The sequence below is a fragment of the Cucurbita moschata genome, unplaced genomic scaffold, assembly GCF_002738365.1.
Source record: "Cucurbita moschata cultivar Rifu unplaced genomic scaffold, Cmos_1.0 Cmo_Scf00005, whole genome shotgun sequence".
NCBI lineage: Eukaryota > Viridiplantae > Streptophyta > Magnoliopsida > Cucurbitales > Cucurbitaceae > Cucurbita > Cucurbita moschata.
The window spans coordinates 6,054,674-6,078,675 of record NW_019268521.1 but is presented as its reverse complement, the minus strand read 5'-3'; the positions used below and the strand labels follow the sequence as shown (position 1 = coordinate 6,078,675).

Here is a 24,002-nt window from a genome sequence, read left to right as displayed (position 1 = left end):
CCAGTTTCTATTTAGTTAACAATTGTGAATTAGTTCATCCCTTGATATCTCACCACTCTACGTTTCAAAGAAAAAATCTCCACTCAAATTTCATAGGAATATTGATAAGAAATTTTTAATGGGTCTCAAGGCCCACTAGGTACGCCCCAGACTGTTGAATCGTAGAGAGTCCACTAATCTTGTTGGCTGGCTTTTACTTTTTCCCTAGGGTTTTATTCTTGCCTGTTCCTCTGGACTACTTTTCATTCCATGGTTCACCCAAGCGACTTCCCTCGATTCTTATTCGGATGAGGATGTCCTTTCCTTGGCTCTTGGACTACATCCTATGATTGAATTGTTAAGATTGATTGTTGTTCCCTAATTCAGGTTTTTAGGTAAACAATTTGTAGTGATTAAGTTTAAAATGCTGCGCACTGCAATTCTGTTTAAGATGGTTCAAACACGAGAGCCTTTGTGAAATAATTAGAAAAGCCTTAAATTCAGATGGTGAACATATTGTTAATCAGTCTGCATTGTTATATGCCAACTGATGGCATGAATGCCCTGATTTTAGTTCACTTATTTGCTTGAGTAGTGTTAATGTTGAGAGTATGAAAACACAAATTCAATTCTCAATCTTGTTGTTGAGCTTCGAGAACAAACAGTGAAACACAATTTGAGTTCTTCCCACTGGATAAAAAAAATTCAAATATATTGTTGAAACTCAATATTGAAAGAGATTTTTAGAATAAAGAATTAACTGTTTCAACACAAAATTAGGGTATTTTTAAATTTTTTTAAAAGTTTATTGAGAGTTTTAAAGTGTTAATGTTGAGAGTATGAAAACACAAATTCAATTCTCAATCTTGTTGTTGAGCTTCGAGAACAAACAGTGAAACACAATTTGAGTTCTTCCCACTGGATAAAAAAAATTCAAATATATTGTTGAAACTCAATATTGAAAGAGATTTTTAGAATAAAGAATTAACTGTTTCAACACAAAATTAGGGTATTTTTAAATTTTTTTAAAAGTTTATTGAGAGTTTTAAAGTTTTTTTTTATTTTTTTATTTTTTTATTTTTAGAGAAATGCATTTTTATTAATTTAAATTTCCAAAATTTCCAAAATTGATGGACTCCTGAAATAATCTTTCCGAAGGTCCCGCGTAAACCTTGTGCATGCGTGTATGCGCAGCCGGAGACGAGCTCGTTTCAATGAGTGTCTGTGCTCTATTAGGACCTGTTCGCTTTTTTGCTCCATCGTCTTCTCTTATTTCCAATTTTAACGCCTTAAATAGAGCATTCATCAACCGAGTCTCCACTGGAAGGCATTTTCGGAGCTACAACCCTATGGCTACATCCATGTCTTCTTCATCTAGTACCAACAAAGACGTCCCAGAAGTAGCCGAGCAGCTCGCCAAAATCACTGCGCCGTACGGCTCCTGGAACTCACCAATTACCGCCGAAGTTGTTACTGGTGCCTCCAAGCGCCTTGGTGGTACTGCTGTCGACGGAAATGGGCGCCTTATCTGGCTCGAATCACGCCCCACCGAATCCGGGTACCGATATCGATTCCTTCCAACTTAGCGATTAAAATGAATAAATCTAAGTTCGCTGGTTGTTTTCTAGTTCGGATTTAGCTCGAAACATTTTGTTGCAATTAAGTTCAGAAATGCCGCTTCGTGTAATTCCGTTTAAAATGGTTTAGGCGAGGTGTGCTTGTTAAGGAGTCGGATAATCCAGGGGATGAGCCTAGTGATATTACTCCAAAGGAGTTTTCAGTTCGGAACACGACGCAGGAATATGGCGGTGGTGCATTCACGGTGGCCGGAGACATTGTTGTCTTTTCGAATTACAAGGACCAAAGACTTTACAAGCAATCTTTAATTTCAGGTGAACCAACAACCGATTAATCTAGACTTTTATATGTTAACTGATGGAGTGGATTTACTAGACTTAAGCCACTCGATTGCTCACTGCCTGTAAATAAGAATGTGAAGGACGTGGAACTTTCAATTACTGATAAGTTAAGGTTTCACGCAAGCAGATTCGCCTCCGCAAGCATTAACTCCCGATTACGGTGGAAGATCAGTCAGTTATGCAGATGGGGTGTTTGATTCTCGTTTTAATCGTTTTATTACCATCCAGGAAGGTACATTTTTTCATTTAGTGTTAAGAATCCAGGATTTTGTGCTATCAACATCTTTATCGTTGAACTTATTTTTAGACCACTTGTATGTATAGTCGTATGCTTAAATTATTTTGTTTTGGTAGATGGACGTCAAAGTAGCTTGAATACAATCACCACAATCGTGTCAGTAGAACTTGACGGAAAGGATATTAATGGTATGCATATTTTCTCTGGTGTGTACAAAATTTGTTGAAAGTTCATACATAATGCGTTGTAGTTACTGAGGAATTTGAATTGTTGACCACACAATTAGTACCGCCATTTGTTCTAATTTTGGGCATGACTTTCAGATCCAAAGGTTTTAGTTGGAGGAAATGATTTCTATGCCTTCCCACGAGTGGACCCCAAAGGGGAACGGATTGCATGGATAGAGTGGGGTCATCCTAACATGCCTTGGGATAAATCTGAGCTCTGGGTTGGCTACCTTTCTGAGAATGGGTTAGTTGAACCATTCTCCCCAGTTGGTTGATCTTACCATTCTAAACCGGCTATTTGTTTTAGGTGTTAAATGTTACTGTTTCCCGTCATATATGGTGTTTTATCATGCTTCTTTATTCTCTTTCTCGTATTAATTTTGTTTTTTAATTCTAATCTATGTTAGAATGCATTAAAATTTCGCTTGAAAATAAATCAGATCTGCTTGTATACTTTATAGGTGATAGTTATCTCTGCCACTTAGAATCATATATTGTTTTTATATCTAAAATGGTTTAAAACTAAAGTTCTGGATTGTGATCTTGATGCTATTGATCATCTTGCAGAGAGGTCTACAAACGAGTCTGTGTTGCTGGTGGTGATCCAAAGCTTGTGGAATCTCCCACTGAACCGAAGTGGTCTGCTCAGGGTATGTACATTAGCTTTTGAAATGATTAAAGAACTTGTAGTCAATGTGTTAAACTTTTATGTGAGGTCAAATTAACGCCATGCATGGCTGATGATGCCATTGTCTTCTGCGTAGATTTTTTCCTGCCTCGGAAGGGCCGTTAATCTTCTACTTGAATGGTTCAATTTTATAGGGTTGTGACTGGATTTCTTAAACTGACTATCATGGCTGAACGTAATGCTTGGGGTTATTCTGGTGTTTATTTATTTATTTTGAGAATGTGCAGGAGAACTATTCTTTATTACTGATAGACAGAGTGGGTTTTGGAATCTTTTTAAATGGGTGAGTTTTCCTTTTGTTTTCTATTACCTGTATTTGTTTTCATTGCAGAACTTTAGACAATGCATACTGTAATTTGTTTTTGAAATCAAGTATGTAAAAGATGTTTCTTTTTTATTTTATTTTTCTGATTGCTTAATGTTGAATAATCGCGTATGCATTAATAAATGAACTCTTCACTACTTGCATTGAATTTCCTAGAGATTCAGCTTATCGGTTATTGAATCATGGATGGCAGTATTTACCTGTATTTTGTTACACCTTATTCCAGATATACTTGAAAAAGTAACAAAAATTGCATACGAATTTATTTTGAAAGTGGTCAGGCAAAAAATAACGGAAATAAACACCTAGTTTTGGCAACCGTTCTATAATCAGATCATTTGATATGGGCCTCCATTGCATTTAACTACCTACCTGGTTCTATGATATAACGTTTCCAATTGAAATAATGGCACTTGTAACTCTTGCTTATCATGGAAACAGTTTGAGGTTAACAATGAGGTGGCTCCAGTATACTCTTTAAACGCCGAGTTTTCCCGACCCTTATGGGTTTTTGGTACAAACTCTTATGAATTCTTAAGGATTGGTGCCGAGAGAAACGTCATACTCTGCAGCTACAGGTGATTGAAAAAGTTTCTATTTTCTATGCTTCATGCTGCATTTTTGCCTCCCAGATTTTTGTAGACATTCAACTGCTTTTCCTGCATTGGATCCTGCAGACAGCGTGGGCAATCATATCTTGGAGTTTTGGATGAGGCGCAAAGCTCACTATCCTTGCTTGATATCCCTTTCACGGATATTGATAATATTGTATACTTGATCTATTAAACTTTGAGATTTTTTTATTTTCCGTTTCACAGAGGACATGTTTTTTTGTTAGTAATATTTTCTTATATTAGATAAACATGTTTATGTTTGCAGGCTCTGGGAAATCATTGTATATATGTGGAAGGATCTTCGGCACTTCATCCACCATCTATTGCCAAGGTCTTATTTTTTCTGCCATTATCTGTCTTCCATTTTCTTTGTAGTTTTCACTGATTTTTGCTTTCAACATTGCTAAATTTCAAAAGCTTCTGGTTATAAGACATCGGATGAAACTGTTTCTGCCTGTCTTTGACAATGGCACTTTTCCCATGCAGGTGACCTTAAATGAAAGAAACTTGGGAGTAGAAGGTTTCACTGTTATCTGGTCTTCTTCTCCGGATATTTTGAAATTTAAGTCGTATTTCAGCCTTCCTGAGTTCATTGAATTTCCTACTGAAGTTCCTGGCCAAAATGCTTATGCCTACTTTTATCCACCGTCCAATCCTATTTACCAGGCTAGTCAGGATGAAAAGCCTCCGTTGTTGTTGAAAAGCCATGGTATGATGCAACTACGCTGTCATTAAACTTTCGTAGTTTGGGGGAAATAATTCAAACCAGTATCCTGCAATCTTTTTGCCTATCAAGTAGGGTGTTGGAATATTTGCCGTTTATTTTAATGGAACATTTTTTTAAAAATTTGTCATTATTTCATAAGGGACAGGAAAAAGTATGTTTCGTACTTTACCTTAAATGATGTGTTGTTGGCATGATTCTTACTGGCTTTTATTTCTAGTTATGGCATAGCTCCTTCTGCAAAAGTAGAAATTTTATAGATATTACCCTACAGGAGGACCAACTGCTGAAACACGTGGAAATTTAAATCCTAGCATTCAATACTGGACTAGTCGAGGCTGGGGTTATGTTGATGTCAATTATGGTGGTAGCACTGGTATGATTGCAACCATTACTAGTTTTAAATATATTTAAAGAATAAAAAAATTCTTTCTATGTCCGTTCCCCTGCAATGCTGAATTGCCTCATACTTGCCAATTAGATTCTCTAGTTTAGGAATGTTTTTCATAGTTATCATAGTTATTTACTAAGGTATTTATGATTTTGCTATAAAGGTTATGGGAGAGAGTACCGAGAAAGGCTTTTGAGGCGATGGGGAATTGTTGATGTCAATGACTGCTGCAGTTGTGCAAGATTTTTGGTGGCACCCTCCTACGATCTGCTTTCACTAGAACTAATATTTTCATGATTAATTAGTGATACACCTATCTAACCTTGAGCAATATCAAACCATATTGTTTTCTCCAGGTGGACTCTGGAAAGGTTGATGGAGAACGATTATGCATCACTGGTGGCTCTGCTGGGGGATATACCACCTTAGCTGCTCTTGCTTTTAGAGATACTTTTAAGGCAGGAGCTTCCTTGTATGGGGTGAGCGTCTTGTCTTATGCTAATCTGGTCTCTCAGAATAATTACAGTGATAAGCGTAGCTCTCAAACCAAAATTTATGTTATAATTTTTCTCATTTTATTTGCTGTTAAACTGTGTTCTGTTATACTGCTTGCATTGAAACAAAAATGAATGTTAGATGGTATGGTATGGTATGATTTTAAATTTTACTTTTAATCACTTATTACCGAAACTAAGTAATGAAAGCATGGTATTAAATTGAAGTTCAGCTACAAGCCTACAACGCTTGTTGGTGATTTTATTGTCTACAAAGGGAGATTACTGCTCGTTTTCTTCTACAGTCGGCTGTCTAAGTGCACGACCCGGTATCATCTCTAATGGTGTTGATGTTATAGATTTTTTTTTCTAAGCATTGTATGTATTACTTGTTCATATAGCCCTTTCCCTTTGATCATAACTCCCTTCTGCTTTCTGTTAATACACACACACATATGTATATATTTGTCTTTGCTTACTAACTTTTGAAACTAGAAACCATGCAACAGTTGACTGATTGTAGTTCTCATCATCTTTGAATAGATAGCTGACTTAAGCTTGTTGAGAGCAGATACACACAAGTTCGAATCTCATTATATTGACAATCTCGTTGGTGAGTTGAAGAAACAAATAAGGAATCTCATATTTGATTTCCTTCTCATTTTAATAGTTTGAATTCTGATAACGAATTATAATGGGCTGCAGGGAACGAAAAAGATTACTTTGAAAGGTCACCAATCAATTTTGTTGACAAATTTTCTTGCCCTATAATCCTATTCCAGGGATTGCAGGACAAAGTATGCCCATTTATCTTTCTTTTTCTCCTAATAATGATGATGTAAAACATGAAACATTATGCATCTCTTCATGGTAATGAAGGCCACTTATTTGTTGGGTAAACACTTTGTATTGAATTTCCAGGTAGTACTACCCAATCAAGCTCGTAAGATTTATCATGCATTGAAGGATAAGGGCTTGCCTGTTGCTCTAGTCGAGTATGAAGGAGAACAACATGGTTTCCGCAAGGTCTACGCTACTGCATCTTTTGAGTGGTACTTCTGAGTTTTGGCATTGGGGTATAGAATGCTAAACTTTGTGTATTTAATGCAGGCAGAAAATATTAAATTTACCCTGGAACAGCAAATGATGTTCTTTGCTCGATCAGTAGGACGCTTTCAAGTTGCAGATGATATTAACCCAATCAAAATCGATAACTTTGACTAAGGATCTAATGTGCTGGTATGTATGTTTGGAAACCTTATACTTCGTGAATTACATGAAATAAGTTTTTGGAGATCTTCTGTCAATAACTTCAACTCAGCATTTGGACTTACTATTATAATTTCTGCATGTAGCTTCATGTCACATATATGTTACATGATTTTAAAGGTCTTCCTGGCTTTTACAACATCTCCTTCCTAGTATCGTTAACTATTCAGGAGCCCCATCTCCCAAGCTTTCTTTATGTCCTTTATTAAGATCATGAGTTTTTAACTACATTTATATATTTCGTTTACATATTAAGTAAACTCTATTTAAATATAGCCCAATCCATAAGTGAAAATTTGGATTTATCTTAATTTTTTAACCGTGATCATCATATAATTGTCTTTTAAATTCAAGTACTTCAAATTCCTTCCATCTTCAAACGGCTCCTCAGTGTAAAGTATTAAAAATAAGTCTTCAAGCTTCAGCTAACTGGGCCTTGTTGGGCCAAGTAGGGTCAGAATGGACCTTGTTGCCCACAGCCTGAAGTCTGACTCTGAACCTTGGAATTTTGTGGGCCGATTTCAGTCCTTTTCAGGTACCTAATTCCTTTGTTGGCTGTTCTTAGCTGGGAATTCCATCTCCATGTGGCCCTGTCATGTGGTCCTTCAGAAAAAAAATCTGCATTACTTTCTCTTGACCATCTGTTAGTAATCTTATTATAGAGGAATAATTCTTCTTCTTTGTAACTACTGCTAGGCTTTCTTCCTTAACGATGGTTCTTATTTTACTACCTTCATGAACTAAGTCACTTTTCAGTTTGTCGCTTAGATTTTCACCCACTCTCCTGTTATTCCAATGGAATGGTGGTAATTTTTCACGACAGACCAATCATGTGTCGTCGTTTAATAGCTTGATTTCTGAGGGATATGATGCCCACCAAATCTCAAGAGACAACCAAATCAAACTCTGGGTCCTCGATTCATAAATTATTTTACCATTTTGTTAAATCGTTATGAACCTAATAATTTCAGAAAATTCAAAGAGATGGAAAGACAACGACAAGAAGACTCCTGAAGGAAATTTCAAGATGGGCATCATGATGATTCGAGCCTTTTCGAAAAAGGTTAGTAGACAAGTTTAATTCTAAAGGGGGTTTCAAATGGGACGTCTAAATTGTTAATACTTTCCACATAAAACATCGTTGTTTAACCAACTCACGGGTGGTAGAGGTGGGGAAGAAATGGAGTTAGAAAGAACATGAGTGGTCACTCTCAGGCTTTTAACTTTTATTTGTATTGTGTAGTAGTGATCACACTAAGCAGTTTGTTGTTGCCCTTCAATATAGGTATATAGGTGGGTGAGGTTTTCCCGTTTTAGGTGGAAGAGATTACAAGGACCACTCTTCTTGATTAGAATCAAATTCCTTCAGATTAAGACAAATTTGAAACCTCTTACTCACCTACCATTCCTTTCAACATGCCAAAACTTAGAATCTTCCAGCTTTCACTTTGCAAATCAACTGGTGATTGGATGTTTACTCAGTATCTCTTTTGTGGGGGATGGCTGGTTTAGATTCCTTCCATGATTTTTTCATAGAATTATGTATCATTTTTGTTGCAATTGAACCTTTTTTGATTTTATGTTTCACGTGAACTTGAAAATAGCTACAATGACATTTTTTTTTTTTGAAGTATCGAATTCCTGCTTTAAATGATACCGTTTTTTCTAATTAGTTCATAGTTGAATGGGTTAAGGCAGGGAAAATAATAATAAGAAGAAGAATAGTAGTAAAACTGTGCCCCACGAAGTTTGGAGTTCAAGCATCCGCCTATGGTAAAGTCCTTGACAACAACATAATGTCGTAGTCTGAAGAAGGCCACATGTGATTTCCTCTTGGACTGTGGAGAGATGACCTGTGCACTGAGTTGGCAGGCTGATTAAATTGAGTAATATTATGTTATTGTCTTCATTCCATCTTTTCACCAAATCCTTTTTTGCGTTACAGCCAAATACAGTTGGCACTTATTTTTTTAATGCTTAACCCATCAAATCAATGCCATCTGGCACAAGTCAACATCAATCACACACACACACCTTAGCCTCATGCTCTCTTCTTCTGTTCATAGTTAATTTGGTTCTTTCATTAATGCTCAGTACACCCAAGATCAAGAATCATCTGTTGTTCACATTAGCCACGAGGTGCTTAAATTTTTCACCTTGCACTGTTACCAAACAATGGACAAGTCTATATTCTTTATAATACCTATCATACAGTGTACTACTGCTACTACTAAATCTGAACCATTGCTGCCAAAAAAAAAAAGAAAAGAAAACATCCACAGAAAAATCAACTGGATTATGAATTATTATGTGCAGAGAAGGTATCTAAAGCTAAATTCATAAGGTATTACTTTAACAAACTGAGAAAGAGGCTGGTTTTGTCTCCTCTCTATCAACTTAATTGCTTCTTTTCCTAATTCACTTGGTAGCTGAAGGCAGACCCAGTCAACCAAGGAGTCCAAGTCTTTACCAAAGTCCAGCAAATACCAATCCAGCAGCTTTGGGATTCCAAACTTCTCTGATGCAATTCCTACTGCAGCTTGTAAATAGTCTCTTTTTGCTAATTCTAGCTGGTTCTCGACCTGGGATGCTGTGTACACTCTCACCTTCATTAATCAAAAGTTCATGAAAATTAGAAGTGGAATCAGAGGATGGAAAAACATCAGGGTCTCTTAAATCTAATATGGATGAATAACTTGAAAATAATTGCCTAGATAATTAATGAACAGATTTTCATTTATTAGGAGCTATCTTTAGTAAGAGAATTGCAGAATAATTGAAGAGTAATGTAATAATCCAGAACCAGTACTGGCTTCTTCTGATGCGAAGAAAAAGGAAATGGTATAAAGGTTTTAATCAAAAGTAGGTGTAAAGATCGGAAATCTGCTGATGTGGTTAAGAACTTACAGCTGGGGACGACCAGCTTCCACATGATAATGCGAACGTAACCAATGGTTCTGATAACTCCAACCCAAAAATACTTCTAAATGTCTTCTCATTGTACTTGGCACTCTTCGAGAAAGCCTGTGGTCAAATTAAATTACAAAGTTATGAACTTCCCAACTTTACAATCGGTTCTACATCCAACAATGTGTTGAACGACTTCACATTTATTTATTATTTTGATTCTAGAATTTCTAATTCTTATAATTTCTATATTCTATAGAATATAGAAATTCTATTATTTTAATAGATTCTATTCTAATCCTTAGAATAGATTCAAATAATCTATCATGATTCTAACTTCAAAATTAAACATCACAATACATTATTGAAATCAGCAGCTTACATATTGCGAATGGTAAGGAAGTCTCAAAATGAAATGCTCAATGGTTATAGCATTTAGCAAGTGTCCGCTCACATTAATTGTTGCCTGGTGGACGCATTATTATTATGAGTTAGTTTGCCAAAATACGAAGAAAGAACGAAGCTATATAGAGTAGAGCAGAAGGATAATCAATAATAATCTGTACCTTCTGCATCAAACCAGCAACCATCTCAGGACTCTCTGGTATTCCAAGTTGTAGAAATGCCTACAGGAATTCGATCGCGTAAGCGTGTGCCGAAGAAAGTAGAGGAAAGAATGCCAAGAAATAAAAAGAAAGAAATGACTAACTAGAAGGGTCTCTTAAGCAAAAAATTCCCAGAAAAATGGCGTACATTTATCATGCAGGAGTTATAGACGTTGATCCAAAAGGCAAGTTTCTCCTGATGTGTAAGACGTTGCAAGTTGACAGAAGCAAGTTTCCCCAAGAGGAGTCTGAAATTTAGAAAAATTGAGGCTAGATTTAATATTTAATTTCCAAAACAACAGCATGAAGCGATGTAATATTATTATCAGTAGCGCAAAACTTACTTCAATCTTTGGAATAGAAACAATGAGTTTGTCGTCCGCTTTGTATTAATTGAACTGGCTTCAACTATACGTACGTTCTTGTATGGACCAATATCTCGCATTCCAAACTCTGAACATATAGTATAAGGGTCCTGATGATCCGTCTCTTCAGTTTGCATCGTAGTTAGCATTGAGAATAGATGTAAACTTTCAGTGGCACCTCTGTTCTTGATTGAGCTCATCCTCAATAGAATGCTCGATAAGCATTTCAAAATATTTTCAGAGATATTGTTCGGACTATCATCACCAGATACCTTGTTGTCTGGAGCACGTAGTTGTCTAGCTTCAGCATTTTCTGGACTCGTCTCTCGGTTTTCGAACTGAATATGAGAAAAGTATATGTATATATATGTGTGTGTGTTTATAACAATACCAAAAATGAATAATATGGAAATTTCATACTCACATTCAGTTTTGGAGAATTCGGTTTCGCTGATGATTTGTATCGAGCTGGAGATTTCTTGACTGGGGTCTTTATCGTATGGGTTTTCTGGAGAGAAGAAACCTTGTGGTTACTTGTCGAATTCATACGTGATTCATTTTCCTTTCCCAGACCATTATCTGAAACAGAAAATAGGCAAAGGAAAAAGGGTTCAAAAGGTAATTCCAAACCTGATTCACATTTTTCATTTAATAACTTCAAACTCATAAAAAAGTTTTGGCTTTATCGTTCATGGTTGCCAATGAATTACCAGTCTTCTGAACTGAATGTTCGGATTGAACTTGCTTGGAATTGTTTTTGAGGGAAAGCTCCATGTTCTTCTTGGAGGAGGAAATGTTGACAGCTTCCTGATACAAGTCCTGCCTGAAATGCACAACCTGCTCTTCAAGCCGCACCACCTCCTCTTCAAGAACAGCTACTTCGGCAAGAAGTTCTAGCATCTGCAGGCGTGAAAGATCTGGCATTACAATTCTGGCTTCGTTTCACCAATCAAGCCTCTGTTTATAATTTTTTTAAAAAAACTGTATTCCCGACTGCTAGCATGAATTATGAATATCATTGTTTTCAATGTTTAAGGAAAATTCAAAGCTATCAATAAGGAAGGAATTGAGAATTTGAAATACGTACATTGGGAGGAAGAAAAGGAGGGAGGCGGGGTAAAGCTCCCAGAGGTCTGGTGAAAGCTCTCTTCAAAGCACGACCCACATTTTCTTCATGTCTGAGCTTCTTCTTCAGCTTGTCAACCTGATGATTCAGAATGCCAAATCCAATATAAAATTATGAAGAAGAAAACAAGTAATTAGCGATTTTGATCGGGATGAAACGTTCATACGTCTTGTTGTAAAGCCACTTTTCTCTCTCTGCTTGCAACCCGTCCACTCGTGGTTGCTTTGGCTGCATCAGGCAAGTTCGCCGCCGGCATATCCACGCTTCCCTTCAAGGCAATTCGGAATTCAACCTTTTAGCTTTTACAGTAGTATCGCACCAGTGATTCTAGCCCAGAAGTAAGAGGATGGGCGACAAAATTTGTATGAAGGAAAGCAGAAGACTTCATATAAATTTAGAACTTCATCAGATGCAGAATAAAAGAGATAAGAAGATTTCTTCATATTTTTCATGGCTTTCGCTCATCAACAGAACAAACCGTTTTTCGAAGCATGCAATAAATAAGGTAAGAAACTACAGCGACCTACTTAGAACTATGCACAAGACTTGGAAGTAAGGCTGGGATTACTTTTTCATGATTCGCAGATGCTCTCATTGACTGCACCCTTGTCCTCCCTTTGCGATCCATCTCTTCAAAACTGCAATCCAAACCAATTTTATTACTCAATTTACCTTCTCAATGACAAAATATCTAACAAAACAATTCCATCGAATCAGACAAAACAAGGGATCAAAGCGTACTGAATAGCCTTAAATGGAGATCAAACCTTTCTGAGAGGAAAAGAGGCTCATGTTTTCATAGACGTCTAAGAAATTCAATGGCGAAAGACCAATCCAACGATTTACCTCCCAATTTCGACATTCCTCGATCAATGCAAAGAAACAAGAATTGGGACTTTATTTTCGGAATAGCAGATACTGGACGTCTCGGAGACATGGAAGTCTATTTAAGATACTGTATATGACAGCCACAGACAACCGGGTCTACCGACTCGGGAGTAATTTACCATATCTTCCACCGCTTCAAAAGCTTGTGTGAGAGAAAAAGAGAGAGATTTACTCACTGAGTGAAAGGTAAAACGAATGGCTTTGCAGAAAGTTTATGTGCATCTCTTGCATATCCCGCTCTATGGTCCACAACATGCCAGCGTCATCATGGAACAACGTGTGCCTTCTCTTTCGAACCCCATCACCTTTATATCCCTTTTTTTTTTACTTTCTTTTGGGAATGGACTTTCAGAATACAATGAATCCCGAAAACAGAGTACAGCCAGAGTAATTAAGATTTCATTGGTTAAATATAAATCAAATCCCATGTGGGTTGTGATTGTTAGTGACTTTGGAAGCACACTGAGAGGCGATTGCATAAAATATTAATAAGGAATGAATTTGAGGGCAAAGACTGCCACAGTCACATGCTTGCCAACTAATTAATACATTTTTACTTCTTTCGGAAGATCCAAAGCAGAAGAGCTCTAGAATTGCCTGGTTTGATCATACGTAATAACATTGGTATTCGTTCTTAATTAACTACCTAATACCAACGCTTATTATAATAATCCCCGCTTTCATTTCAATAAATGTATAACCCATTTCTGCTCTGTTCTTAATATGAATATAACAGATTTGCATTTTCAGACCTGACTTGAAAAGAGGGAAAGAAATTCACCTAGCACCAATTTATGCCGCTCGAAAATGCTCCCCACCTACTTTCTTCCTTATCCATCAAGAAAAGATAATTGATCAGAAATGAAGCCTCTTATCTCTAAGAAATCAATCAATGAATGCGTTCATACTAAACCCCACAGCTCATAAAATGTCTGAGTCCCTTCAACCTTCTCAATGCATATGTCAAAACACAGCTGATTTCTTTAAAAACAAGCTTCAAGCTGGAAAAGTAGTGTATTTAATAATGAAATCTCTGTTTTTTGGAAAAGCAAATTTGGCTATTTTGTCACTTACACATGGAATGGATGCTTTCATGATAGAAATGGTCACTTATCGACTTAAAAAGGCTTGTGGGAAATAAAGAAAAATGTAAAATAAATTTAAAAAAAAATCAAAGTAGGCACTCACATCCACGTGACAGAGACATCAAAGCAGAAATATCTTAATGCTCCATGATTAACAAAAGTAATAAAGCACTAATCTTTCCATGTATGGAGCCTTTTAATTATTGGGGGACCCTGTTCTAAAGGCAGTTGGGATGAGACTAGTGCTTACTTGAATTCCGAAAGGATCGGGCTGCTGAGTTCTTCAAGAGGTTTTAAATATGTTGTGTACTTGAATTAATGAAGAACGTAAGTAGCCAGTAAGTGTTTCAAAAGTAAACTCAGCAGCAATTCCAATGCCAAAGCGGATTCGCATTTTGACAAACAGTTTATGCGCACTCGCGCGACGGCCCAGCGAACACACCAAACAATTGGCAACTTCTTGTTCTAAATTCCAAACAAAAATAATTAGAATCAAATTGCAGTTGGAGAGTTAAGGCTTGTCATAATCGATGGCAGACAAACGATTTTGCAGGGCAGATGAGTAAAAGAGGGTTATTATAATACCTGCTTGATCTTCATAGAGTCGATCAATCGGGAAATTGGTGTTTAACTGAAGCAATCTTGAAAGCGGAAAAGTCAGATTCAAGAGGAAAATGACAGATGCACGACCTAACAAATTTTGTAGTCCCTTGATCGATCATCCTTTTGCAATTAATGCAAATTCATTGAAGAATATTATTGTTGGAGAGGCGAATCAGAGGCGTAATTGCACACTTAACGATTCCGATTATTGTTTTCCCGCGGAACTTCGAATTTTGTTGCTCTTTATTTGTTTGAAAACAAAATTTGACTATATCTGGAATTTCTGTAGACAATAAATAATTTTTAAAAATGAATATAAACAAACAAAAGCAAACTCAACATAAAATCCAATTCTATTTTAATATATATTTAATTTTTTTTAAAAAAATTATGTCAAAAATCTATCTGACACAATTATAAAAAATTTAAATTTTTAGTACACTCTGTTCAATGAACAGTTAAACAAAAAATTTCAAAATTTTAAAATGATGAAAGATTTATTAAATACCAAACTAAAAAAACTATAGTTCAACAAAATAAATACTAAATATTCAATAACTCAAATAATAACGAAAAATTTAAATCTGCCCTACAAATACTCCCAACATTTCAATGAAAAAAGACAAACAAAAAAAAAACAAATGGAACCCATTAAGAAATGTGAAGACAAATAATTTTGTTAGCCCAAATAATAAAAATATATTGTCCTTTTGCAAAAATTAAATAAAATAATTCTAAGGGAGCAACCTCATCTTCCTTCCTTTGTCGTTGTCCTTAGCAGCAGCAGCAGCAATGAAGAGGGGTTTATTGAGTAAATCAGCGACAAATCCAGTTATAATCTTGAAACCTGAGCATAACAATGTAAAAGAAAGTGCTATGGCGCTGCCAATTACAGCCGTGGGGGGGTGGGGACCTGCCGTGCTAAAACGCCTTTATGCTTTTCTTAGCAGGCTGCTGCACTTTTGCAGTAGCCGTAGGGCAACGGCGGTGCTGTGACATTGACATGGCACACCCACCTTCCATCTAAAAAGCCTCTTTTACAATTCCCAATCGCAGTGCAACACTGTTTACACTGTTTTGATTTGAGGGGTCCCTTCTTCTTCTTCTTCTTCTTCTTCTTCTTTTTTCCCCAAAGGACACTCAATTTTCAATCATGCTTCTGAATCATCCCCATGGATCGAAAGGAAGTTGCAGACTTGCAATTGAACAGTAAAGAATATTAAAGGAAAAGGTGATGATTCAGAAGTGTACTGCTCTGTCCAACAAAGTCAATATGTAGTGTACTCATACCTAATGTAGGATACCAACCTACCCACAAATCCATTCTAACAGAGAGAACATAAGATTCAGATGCCAAAAAAAACATCCAAAATTCTCACCAAATGAACATAATTTTACTTTAGTAATAATCGATCCTGCATTTCGAAAGGCCGAAACTCTTAAACTAGTTGAAAAAGATGAACAGAAAGATTGACCAAAGAATAGGTATAACCGAGACATTGTGTGTGTAACATGCATGCACTATTGCAACATTATATATATATATATATATATATATATATATATATTCTAATAAATAAGTTTGTTATCAATCTGAATGAAATAAATATATAATATTCCCTACAAGATGAGAGAACTAGCTCAGGTCATCAAAATTCAGTTCCTCTAGGCAGATGGAAGGATGATTAATATGGAAAAAAGAAAAAATCTAAAACCAAGTGAATTCCAGAAGCTGAGCAACTTCAGCTGTTCTACTTGAAAAGCGCCTAAGGATTAATATGAGCTTTTCTGTGTTCAGATTACTTGTTGTTGATGGCTTCCATATACAGTGTAAGCTCCATAAGCTGCCTGATACATACTTGGATCGTGAGGCGGCAGACCATATCCATAGCCATCATATATGTGCCCCCCGTAGTAAGCTCCATTCCACTGGTTACCAAAATCTCTGAACTGCCACACCTCAACAAATGCAAGAAAAAATGCTGTTAAGACTATTTATCAACCTAAATCGGCCGCTACAGATGGTAAGAATTAAGAAGGAATGTAAACTAAACATTTCCCCGGCCAAGTGTTTCCAAATTCAATTCCATAACTGAGACAAGGTTCAAATAAAAAGTTCATACTTAATTGAAGTTCTTAAAACAGCTCATTTTATTTGTTTTCCTATCCTTGCCCTTCAGGAAAAGCATGGAAATTGAGAGAGTGATGCATAAGTTTTTTGTTAATATTTTCACACTAGGAGAAAAGGGTAATTTGCCTGCTTATTTGCTGGATTTCGGCCCCAAGAAAGACGAATAGTTTGCTTGCCAATTACAGTTGCATTTAGTTTCTGCAAGGCCTCTTCAGCATCATTTCTGCAGAGGAAAATTGAGAAGAATATGTGACAGAATTTAGTAAAAATCAACAAATTGACAAAACCAATAACCAGACAGATACTGTTAATTCATGGTTTATATGAAAGGAAAATCTGATCACCAACTTTTTACCTATTGGCAAATTGAACAAACCCACATCCTTTACCAACTGGTATTTTAACAGAGACTATCTCACCATACTGTGAGAAAGGTTGCCTCAGATCTTCATCGGTGACATTAGGATCAAGCCCTCCAACAAATATCTAAAAGGAAAGCTCAGGTTAAACCCAAGAATACGTGGAATTTCTAGCTGTGCAGATAAAAGTAACCAAAGCAACTTACAGTTGTATTTGCAGAATCTCCTTCAGATTGGAGTCCTTGGCTAAAGGGACCATTTGTTGAATATCCTCCTATAATAAACAGAGGACAACATATGCATGAGCAGTCCAAAAGGGGTAGGGAAGTGTACAACCATGAGTAAACTCTAAGAACACATGCATTCAAAAAATTAAATCCAAACCCTTTTTGATTGATAGACAGGAATACACAACACATATTTCTTTGTTAGCATTATAGTTTTCATTTTCACAGCCCTATTTGATTCATAACCCCCAGCCTTGAACCAAATGCCCCCGAAAAAGTAGAAAGCCTCCATATCTTTACTTATTCCAGAATTGCACGTCCTCCCCAAAGACTAACCCTAATCCCTCTTGGAAGTGGTTTTAGGCTATGCACACTACATTGTAACCATACAATTTAAATATACCTTGTGAAGAATTCTGTTGCTGATATCCAGAAGACTTTCTAGGCGTTGCTGCACCAATGCGCATAGGTCTGCTCGAACAATATACACCATTCATTTCAGACATGGCCTGAGACCTTTCATTGTCATCTCCAAACCGCACAAAACCATAACCCTTTGAACGACCAGTATTGGCATCAATGACAACTTTTGCTGCTTTAACAGAAGGAAATTTACTAGAAAATGTATCGTACAACAGAGCATCAGTAACATCTGCAGCTAAGTCACCAACAAAAATAGAAAGATCGGGATCATTATCTGATCGTTTGTCACCGGTGCTAAATGTCGCCCAATTCAAGCGGAAAGGCTGCTCTGTACTTGGCATGAGCACTCCAGCATAGTTCTGAAGAGCTTTTTCAGCTGTTGCATGGGCAAAAAATTCTACAAACCCATACCCCTCAGACAAACCACTTTGCTTATTACGAATGATCTTGATCGATGCAATCTGCGTCATATAGGAAATAAAACAATCAATGTTCAAAATGATCATGCCAAACTAAGAACAATTCAAGATTCTTCAACAAAAGAGATTGTTTGGAAACAGTTGGGATAATGTCATTAGATTCATTTTTATTATTTGGTTCGAAAGAGTAGGGAAAAGAACGAGATAGAGTAGCTAGAAAATCCATGTACATAGCTGAATACACAGCAATAAATATAAAAAGCTATAAAAGAAACCTCCTTCAGAAACAAAATATCAATGTCAATTGCTAGAGAATGTGATCTTCCATTACTTCTTCATACCCTTTTCACAATATTCAACAGGTGGTAAATTTGAGAGGCTAGAAGATAAAGCCATTCTAGACAGGACTAAGAAGTCCTATAACATGCTTCTATGTTGCTTTACCATATTCAACAGGTGGTAAATTTGAGAGGCTAGAAGATAAAGCCATTCTAGACAGGACTAAGAAGTCCTATAACATGCTTCTATGTTGCTTTACCATATTCAACAGGTGGTAAATTTGAGAGGCTAGAAGATAAAGCCATTCTAGACAGGACTAAGAAGTCCTATAACATGCTTCTATGTTGCTTTACCATATTCAACAGGTGGTAAATTTGAGAGGCTAGAAGATAAAGCCATTCTAGACAGGACTAAGAAGTCCTATAACATGCTTCTATGTTGCTTTACCATATTCAACAGGTGGTAAATTTGAGAGGCTAGAAGATAAAGCCATTCTAGACAGGACTAAGAAGTCCTATAACATGCTTCTATGTTGCTTTACCATATTCAACAGGTGGTAAATTTGAGAGGCTAGAAGATAAAGCCATTCTAGACAGGACTAAGAAGTCCTATAACATGCTTCTATGTTGCTTTACCATATTCAACAGGTGGTAAATTTGAGAGGCTAGAAGATAAAGCCATTCTAGACAGGACTAAGAAGTCCTATAACATGCTTCTATGTTGCTTTACCATATTCAACAGGTGGTAAATTTGAGAGGCTAGAAGATAAAGCCATTCTAGACAGGACTAAGAAGTCCTATAACATGCTTCTATGTTGCTTTACCATATTCAACAGGTGGTAAATTTGAGAGGCTAGAAGATAAAGCCATTCTAGACAGGACTAAGAAGTCCTATAACATGCTTCTATGTTGCTTTACCATATTCAACAGGTGGTAAATTTGAGAGGCTAGAAGATAAAGCCATTCTAGACAGGACTAAGAAGTCCTATAACATGCTTCTATGTTGCTTTACCATATTCAACAGGTGGTAAATTTGAGAGGCTAGAAGATAAAGCCATTCTAGACAGGACTAAGAAGTCCTATAACATGCTTCTATGTTGCTTTACCATATTCAACAGGTGGTAAATTTGAGAGGCTAGAAGATAAAGCCATTCTAGACAGGACTAAGAAGTCCTATAACATGCTTCTATGTTGCTTTACCATATTCAACAGGTGGTAAATTTGAGAGGCTAGAAGATAAAGCCATTCTAGACAGGACTAAGAAGTCCTATAACATGCTTCTATGTTGCTTTACCATATTCAACAGGTGGTAAATTTGAGAGGCTAGAAGATAAAGCCATTCTAGACAGGACTAAGAAGTCCTATAACATGCTTCTATGTTGCTTTACCATATTCAACAGGTGGTAAATTTGAGAGGCTAGAAGATAAAGCCATTCTAGACAGGACTAAGAAGTCCTATAACATGCTTCTATGTTGCTTTACCATATTCAACAGGTGGTAAATTTGAGAGGCTAGAAGATAAAGCCATTCTAGACAGGACTAAGAAGTCCTATAACATGCTTCTATGTTGCTTTACCATATTCAACAGGTGGTAAATTTGAGAGGCTAGAAGATAAAGCCATTCTAGACAGGACTAAGAAGTCCTATAACATGCTTCTATGTTGCTTTACCATATTCAACAGGTGGTAAATTTGAGAGGCTAGAAGATAAAGCCATTCTAGACAGGACTAAGAAGTCCTATAACATGCTTCTATGTTGCTTTACCATATTCAACAGGTGGTAAATTTGAGAGGCTAGAAGATAAAGCCATTCTAGACAGGACTAAGAAGTCCTATAACATGCTTCTATGTTGCTTTACCATTTACCAGTTGCCAATTCGCTCTCATTAAAATTTGTCAAATGCCAAAACAACATTTTGGCAAAATATACGGCTGCATTTTTACGCAGATTCTATACTCTAACCTACTAATATCAGAAAATGTAAACCAATCGCAACAAAAAACTCCAATAAATTCTCACTTTCTCAAAAGTAGCAAAAACCTTTTTTTCCCAAAAAAAAAAAAAAAAAAAAAAAAAACCAAATGTTTGATCAAACTTATAATTGCCATTTGGTTCTGCACTTCTGTGTTCAAATTGCACAACGACAATGAAGTACGCAAACCTCCAAAAAGAAAAATCATCAGAACTAGAAACTGGTAGACGTTTACAACTGTTTGGATGAATCGGAGAAGGGAATTATTCAATATTTCTAGCCTTATGTTCAGGAAGAGAATGAATCATTTCATAAAGAAATAAAAAAATAAAAAAAGATTGATTTATATGAGAACTTTAACGATTCCAGAAAATCAGCAAATAATCATCATCGATAATAAACGTAAAGATGAGTGAAAAAGAAGAGAGAAAATTGAACCTCGCCAATGGAAGCAAAGCAGTTATGGAGGTAACTCTCGTCCATCCAATGATGCAAGTCACCCACCCAAATCGTTTTGTTTTCGCCACCAGATCCCTGTAGCGGCTGCGAATGCTGAATAGGGAGATGGTGATGCTGATATTGGGGGTGATAATGCATATACGGCGGCGGCGGAAGCGGCGGCGCCATGTAATGCGGAGGCGTCATCATATGGTGCGGCATTACCATAGCCGGCGGCGGGTACTGCATTGACATCCACGACTGCGGCTGCTGGTGGCGCTGATTTGGTTCTTGCGGCTGCGAATCAGAACCGTTGCTTTGCATCTTATCTTCCTCCGTATTAACAAGGAGAATGGAGCAGATTTTAATGTACACCCTTACTGAAAAGGGTAAAAGAATCTGAATGGAATGAGAGGAAAAAGAATCTGAATGGAATGAGAGGAAAAAGAATCCGAATCTGAGAGCAAAAAAGGGAAACCCAAAGAAGCCGAAAGCGGAGGACTGGATTAGGGTCTAAGCCTGAGGATGAGGATGACGAAAATACAAACCGGAAGGTTTTTGGGCTGTCTATATACACCCTACGATTAAGGAACACACTTAATCTCAGCTGTTCATTTCAGTTTCCTCTCCCCGCCCTTTGCCTCCATCCGCCGCCAATTATCCTGTAACCATCAACTCTTAAATTACTAAAAAGTTTTTCTATTATTTTTAATTTTATAAAAAATTAATTTTGTATAAGTTTATCAAATTAATTTCAAATTTTTTACTTTTATTTTTTTTATTTCTAAATAATTTAATCATGTTTTAACTTTTTATACAATTAACCCAATTTTTTGTTGGATTAAAGCTTAATACTATCATAATTTATTAGATTATCTCATAATTTTTTAAAGCTCTATAATATAAAAGTTATTTGATAAAAAAATATAAAATTAAAGTCATTAATATAAATTTTATTCAATAAATTAAACTAAAATATAAGTTTTAAATTTCTATAAAAATCCTCGAAATTGATCTTTTTAATATTGTGTTGGTTAAACTATATTCCTATAACAATTATATACATAATATTAAATTACTAAATTTGTATTAAGTCGAATATGTCCCAGAATAAATATTAAATAATTAAGCAATTTTTGTTTTGTTTAAAAAGAAATCCATTAATTAATGTAATTTAGCATTTTAAATTTTAAACAAAATAATTGGTTTGGATAAGTTAGAGTCAATAACTAGACTAATACATATTTTAGTGTAATTTTATTCCTCCAATCTACCTATAAATAAATTCATAAATTAAATAAAAAAAGAATATGATTTTGTTTCAAAAAGTAATATCTTACTTTTGTCTCTTAACCATAGGACACTAATTTATTTTTATTAATTATGGAAATAGCTTAAAAAAAATAAATAAAAGAAAATAATAATAAAATCAAGCTTCATTAATTAACAGATAATCATACATAATAATAGAACATGCAGTTGGTAATATGAATATACAACTAAACTAAGTTACTACGAATATCATGATTAATATAACATATAACTAAATAAATGATCATAAATTCTAATGGATTTTCGAATCCACGTGGCTTGCTGGTGCAAGAGAGTGGCCAACTCCAGGACTGTGGCCCGGGGTGGTCGGACGGAAGTCGCCGCCTAGCACCTCGGCGTCGCCGTCGCCAGGAGAGGAGGTAGTGCGTTGAAATGCCGGTGGCCTCGACCCGAGAGGAGCAACACCGGCAGTTTCAACGATTTTGCGGTGAAGATTTCCGACGATGGGATGCTCCACCGGCAGCAGCCTTCCATGGGTGTGCGATATATTGCAAATGGAAGATAAAATGAGGAAGGCTATACAGATGGAATTGATTAGAGTCATTTGTGTAGAGAGAGAGATACGAAGGGATGAGAGATAAGAGAAAGGTAAGTATGGGATGGTTCCAAGCTTTGAGCAAAGAGGAGTATTTATAAGCATGATTTTGGTACAAGGAGATACTCTGTGTTTTTTTTTTTATGGTAGTGCTTATTTCACTTTCTGGCTAAAATATAACTAAAAACCTATCGTTTTTCTTAAAGTTATTAAATTATAATAATCTTAATCGATCGTTTGCAAATATTTTTCACACTTTTGTAAGAAATATTATGTTTCTTCTAAATCTATGTAGGATCTTACAATTCACCCTCATGAGGGCCAACACACACCACTTGGTGCAATCATTTATAACAGCTCATGTTCACCGTTAGTAGATAACATTTAAATTTTAAGTTAGATATTAAACACTTTTTTAATTTATTATTTTATAGAACTTATTTAGTCAGAATCTTAATCTTTAGTTTTAAATATTATGCTTGCTTGCAATATTTTTGGTATCGTATAAATATATATGCATGAGAGTATAACTCATATGTTTAATTTTAAAAAATATAAAATCGAAAAATGAATCATCATCAAATTTACAATAATAATCAAATATGAAATTGAATGAATGGTTCAAAATAAGAACAATAATCGAGAATTAAAATTAGCCAAAATAATAACAATATCAATAATGGGAAAATAAAAAATTAAGATTCATGGAATTTGAATTTGGAAAATAAAAAGTAAGTTAAAATGGGAATTTTAGGAGAGAGGAGGGAATGATTGTGGCCCAAAGATTCTCGTAGAGAGAGAAAAAGTGTGAAGGGGGAGAGAGAAGATGGGATTTCTTGAGAAAGGGCAAAAAATTGTTGTTGCTCCATTACCAATTCTGCATGTTCCATGCAGAAAAAGGAAGTTTCATTTTGGAATGGCTCATTTCTAAGGAATATTCAGTTTCATCCAAATGGAATCCTTTGCTATTTTGGAATGAATAAAGAAACCAACCCAAGGTGCCAAACCCACTACTAACCTTTCTTTCTACTACCGGACCCATGTTTGACTAAACTTCCCCCATTGCTACCTCCATTAATGCTTCCTTTCTCGTCCTCCATTTTGTTTATATTTATAAGTCAAAATTCGACAACTTGTCAATCTAAACATATAATTTAATCGATTAAGAATATTTACTCTTTTGTGTTTGAACTCAATAGAAACATGTCATACCTGTGGAGGCCATACCAAGACATTCTTCTTCGGCCTAGAAATGAGAGGGTGGCGCTAACTTAAGACGAAGATAATTATCCATTTGAATGGGAAAAGAGATGCGAATAGAATGATCAAGATTCCTGATATTGTGGGAGTTATAATGATGGTAGAGAATGAAATGGGTGAGATTCGTGGGGGGATCTCATTAGATTGAAAAATAGTGTGCTGAAAAGCAAGCACTTCTAAC

The 24,002-nt window shown here is 35.9% G+C and overlaps 3 protein-coding genes and 1 long non-coding RNA gene across 10 annotated transcripts; 1 reads left to right on the top strand and 3 right to left on the bottom strand.

The window, feature by feature from the left end:
* The first annotated feature begins 1,116 nt into the window (after nucleotides 1-1,116).
* Nucleotides 1,117-8,490, top strand: LOC111442847. 4 transcript variants are annotated; one of them, XR_002710380.1, is made up of 20 exons: nucleotides 1,117-1,537; nucleotides 1,687-1,871; nucleotides 2,026-2,130; nucleotides 2,253-2,324; nucleotides 2,460-2,607; nucleotides 2,931-3,013; nucleotides 3,279-3,334; nucleotides 3,818-3,954; nucleotides 4,054-4,144; nucleotides 4,256-4,321; nucleotides 4,477-4,699; nucleotides 4,989-5,090; nucleotides 5,269-5,354; nucleotides 5,462-5,584; nucleotides 6,143-6,212; nucleotides 6,305-6,396; nucleotides 6,521-6,625; nucleotides 6,710-6,838; nucleotides 7,840-7,931; nucleotides 8,154-8,490. XR_002710380.1 is itself a non-coding variant. In XM_023080398.1 (19 exons), exons 1-18 carry the CDS (start codon nucleotides 1,158-1,160, stop codon nucleotides 6,821-6,823), a joined length of 2,238 nt encoding a protein of 745 aa, XP_022936166.1. In that variant the 5' UTR covers nucleotides 1,117-1,157; the 3' UTR covers nucleotides 6,824-6,838; nucleotides 7,840-8,490. The 4 variants fall into 4 exon arrangements, 3 of the variants coding, with proteins under 3 accessions (XP_022936166.1, XP_022936167.1, XP_022936165.1); XM_023080398.1 differs by having other exon boundaries at nucleotides 7,840-8,490; XM_023080399.1 differs by lacking the exons at nucleotides 7,840-7,931; nucleotides 8,154-8,490 and adding an exon at nucleotides 7,321-7,419.
* A 483-nt stretch (nucleotides 8,491-8,973) lies between these two features.
* LOC111442849 lies at nucleotides 8,974-13,276 on the bottom strand. 4 transcript variants are annotated; one of them, XM_023080401.1, is made up of 13 exons: nucleotides 12,936-13,275; nucleotides 12,639-12,735; nucleotides 12,440-12,509; nucleotides 12,038-12,139; nucleotides 11,833-11,949; nucleotides 11,456-11,645; nucleotides 11,170-11,324; nucleotides 10,725-11,083; nucleotides 10,529-10,628; nucleotides 10,342-10,401; nucleotides 10,158-10,241; nucleotides 9,776-9,892; nucleotides 8,974-9,474 (listed from the first exon to the last, which is right to left on the bottom strand). In XM_023080401.1, exons 3-13 carry the CDS (start codon nucleotides 12,497-12,499, stop codon nucleotides 9,175-9,177), a joined length of 1,644 nt encoding a protein of 547 aa, XP_022936169.1. In that variant the 5' UTR covers nucleotides 12,500-12,509; nucleotides 12,639-12,735; nucleotides 12,936-13,275; the 3' UTR covers nucleotides 8,974-9,174. The 4 variants fall into 4 exon arrangements, with proteins under 4 accessions (XP_022936169.1, XP_022936170.1, XP_022936168.1 ...); XM_023080402.1 differs by having other exon boundaries at nucleotides 12,621-13,276; XM_023080400.1 differs by having other exon boundaries at nucleotides 12,639-13,275.
* An 824-nt stretch (nucleotides 13,277-14,100) lies between these two features.
* Nucleotides 14,101-15,802, bottom strand: LOC111442851. Its single transcript, XR_002710381.1, has 3 exons — nucleotides 15,195-15,802; nucleotides 14,430-14,721; nucleotides 14,101-14,309 (listed from the first exon to the last, which is right to left on the bottom strand). It is a non-coding gene; the product is annotated as an uncharacterized LOC111442851 (long non-coding RNA).
* Nucleotides 15,803-16,010: 208 nt separating this feature from the next.
* On the bottom strand, nucleotides 16,011-21,342 carry LOC111442850 (polyadenylate-binding protein RBP47C-like). The gene is made up of 6 exons (XM_023080405.1): nucleotides 20,695-21,342; nucleotides 17,568-18,048; nucleotides 17,144-17,211; nucleotides 16,934-17,064; nucleotides 16,705-16,801; nucleotides 16,011-16,397 (listed from the first exon to the last, which is right to left on the bottom strand). The coding sequence occupies exons 1-6, from the start codon at nucleotides 21,016-21,018 to the stop codon at nucleotides 16,242-16,244; spliced, it is 1,257 nt and encodes a 418-aa protein (XP_022936173.1). The 5' UTR covers nucleotides 21,019-21,342; the 3' UTR covers nucleotides 16,011-16,241.
* Nucleotides 21,343-24,002: the final 2,660 nt, after the last annotated feature.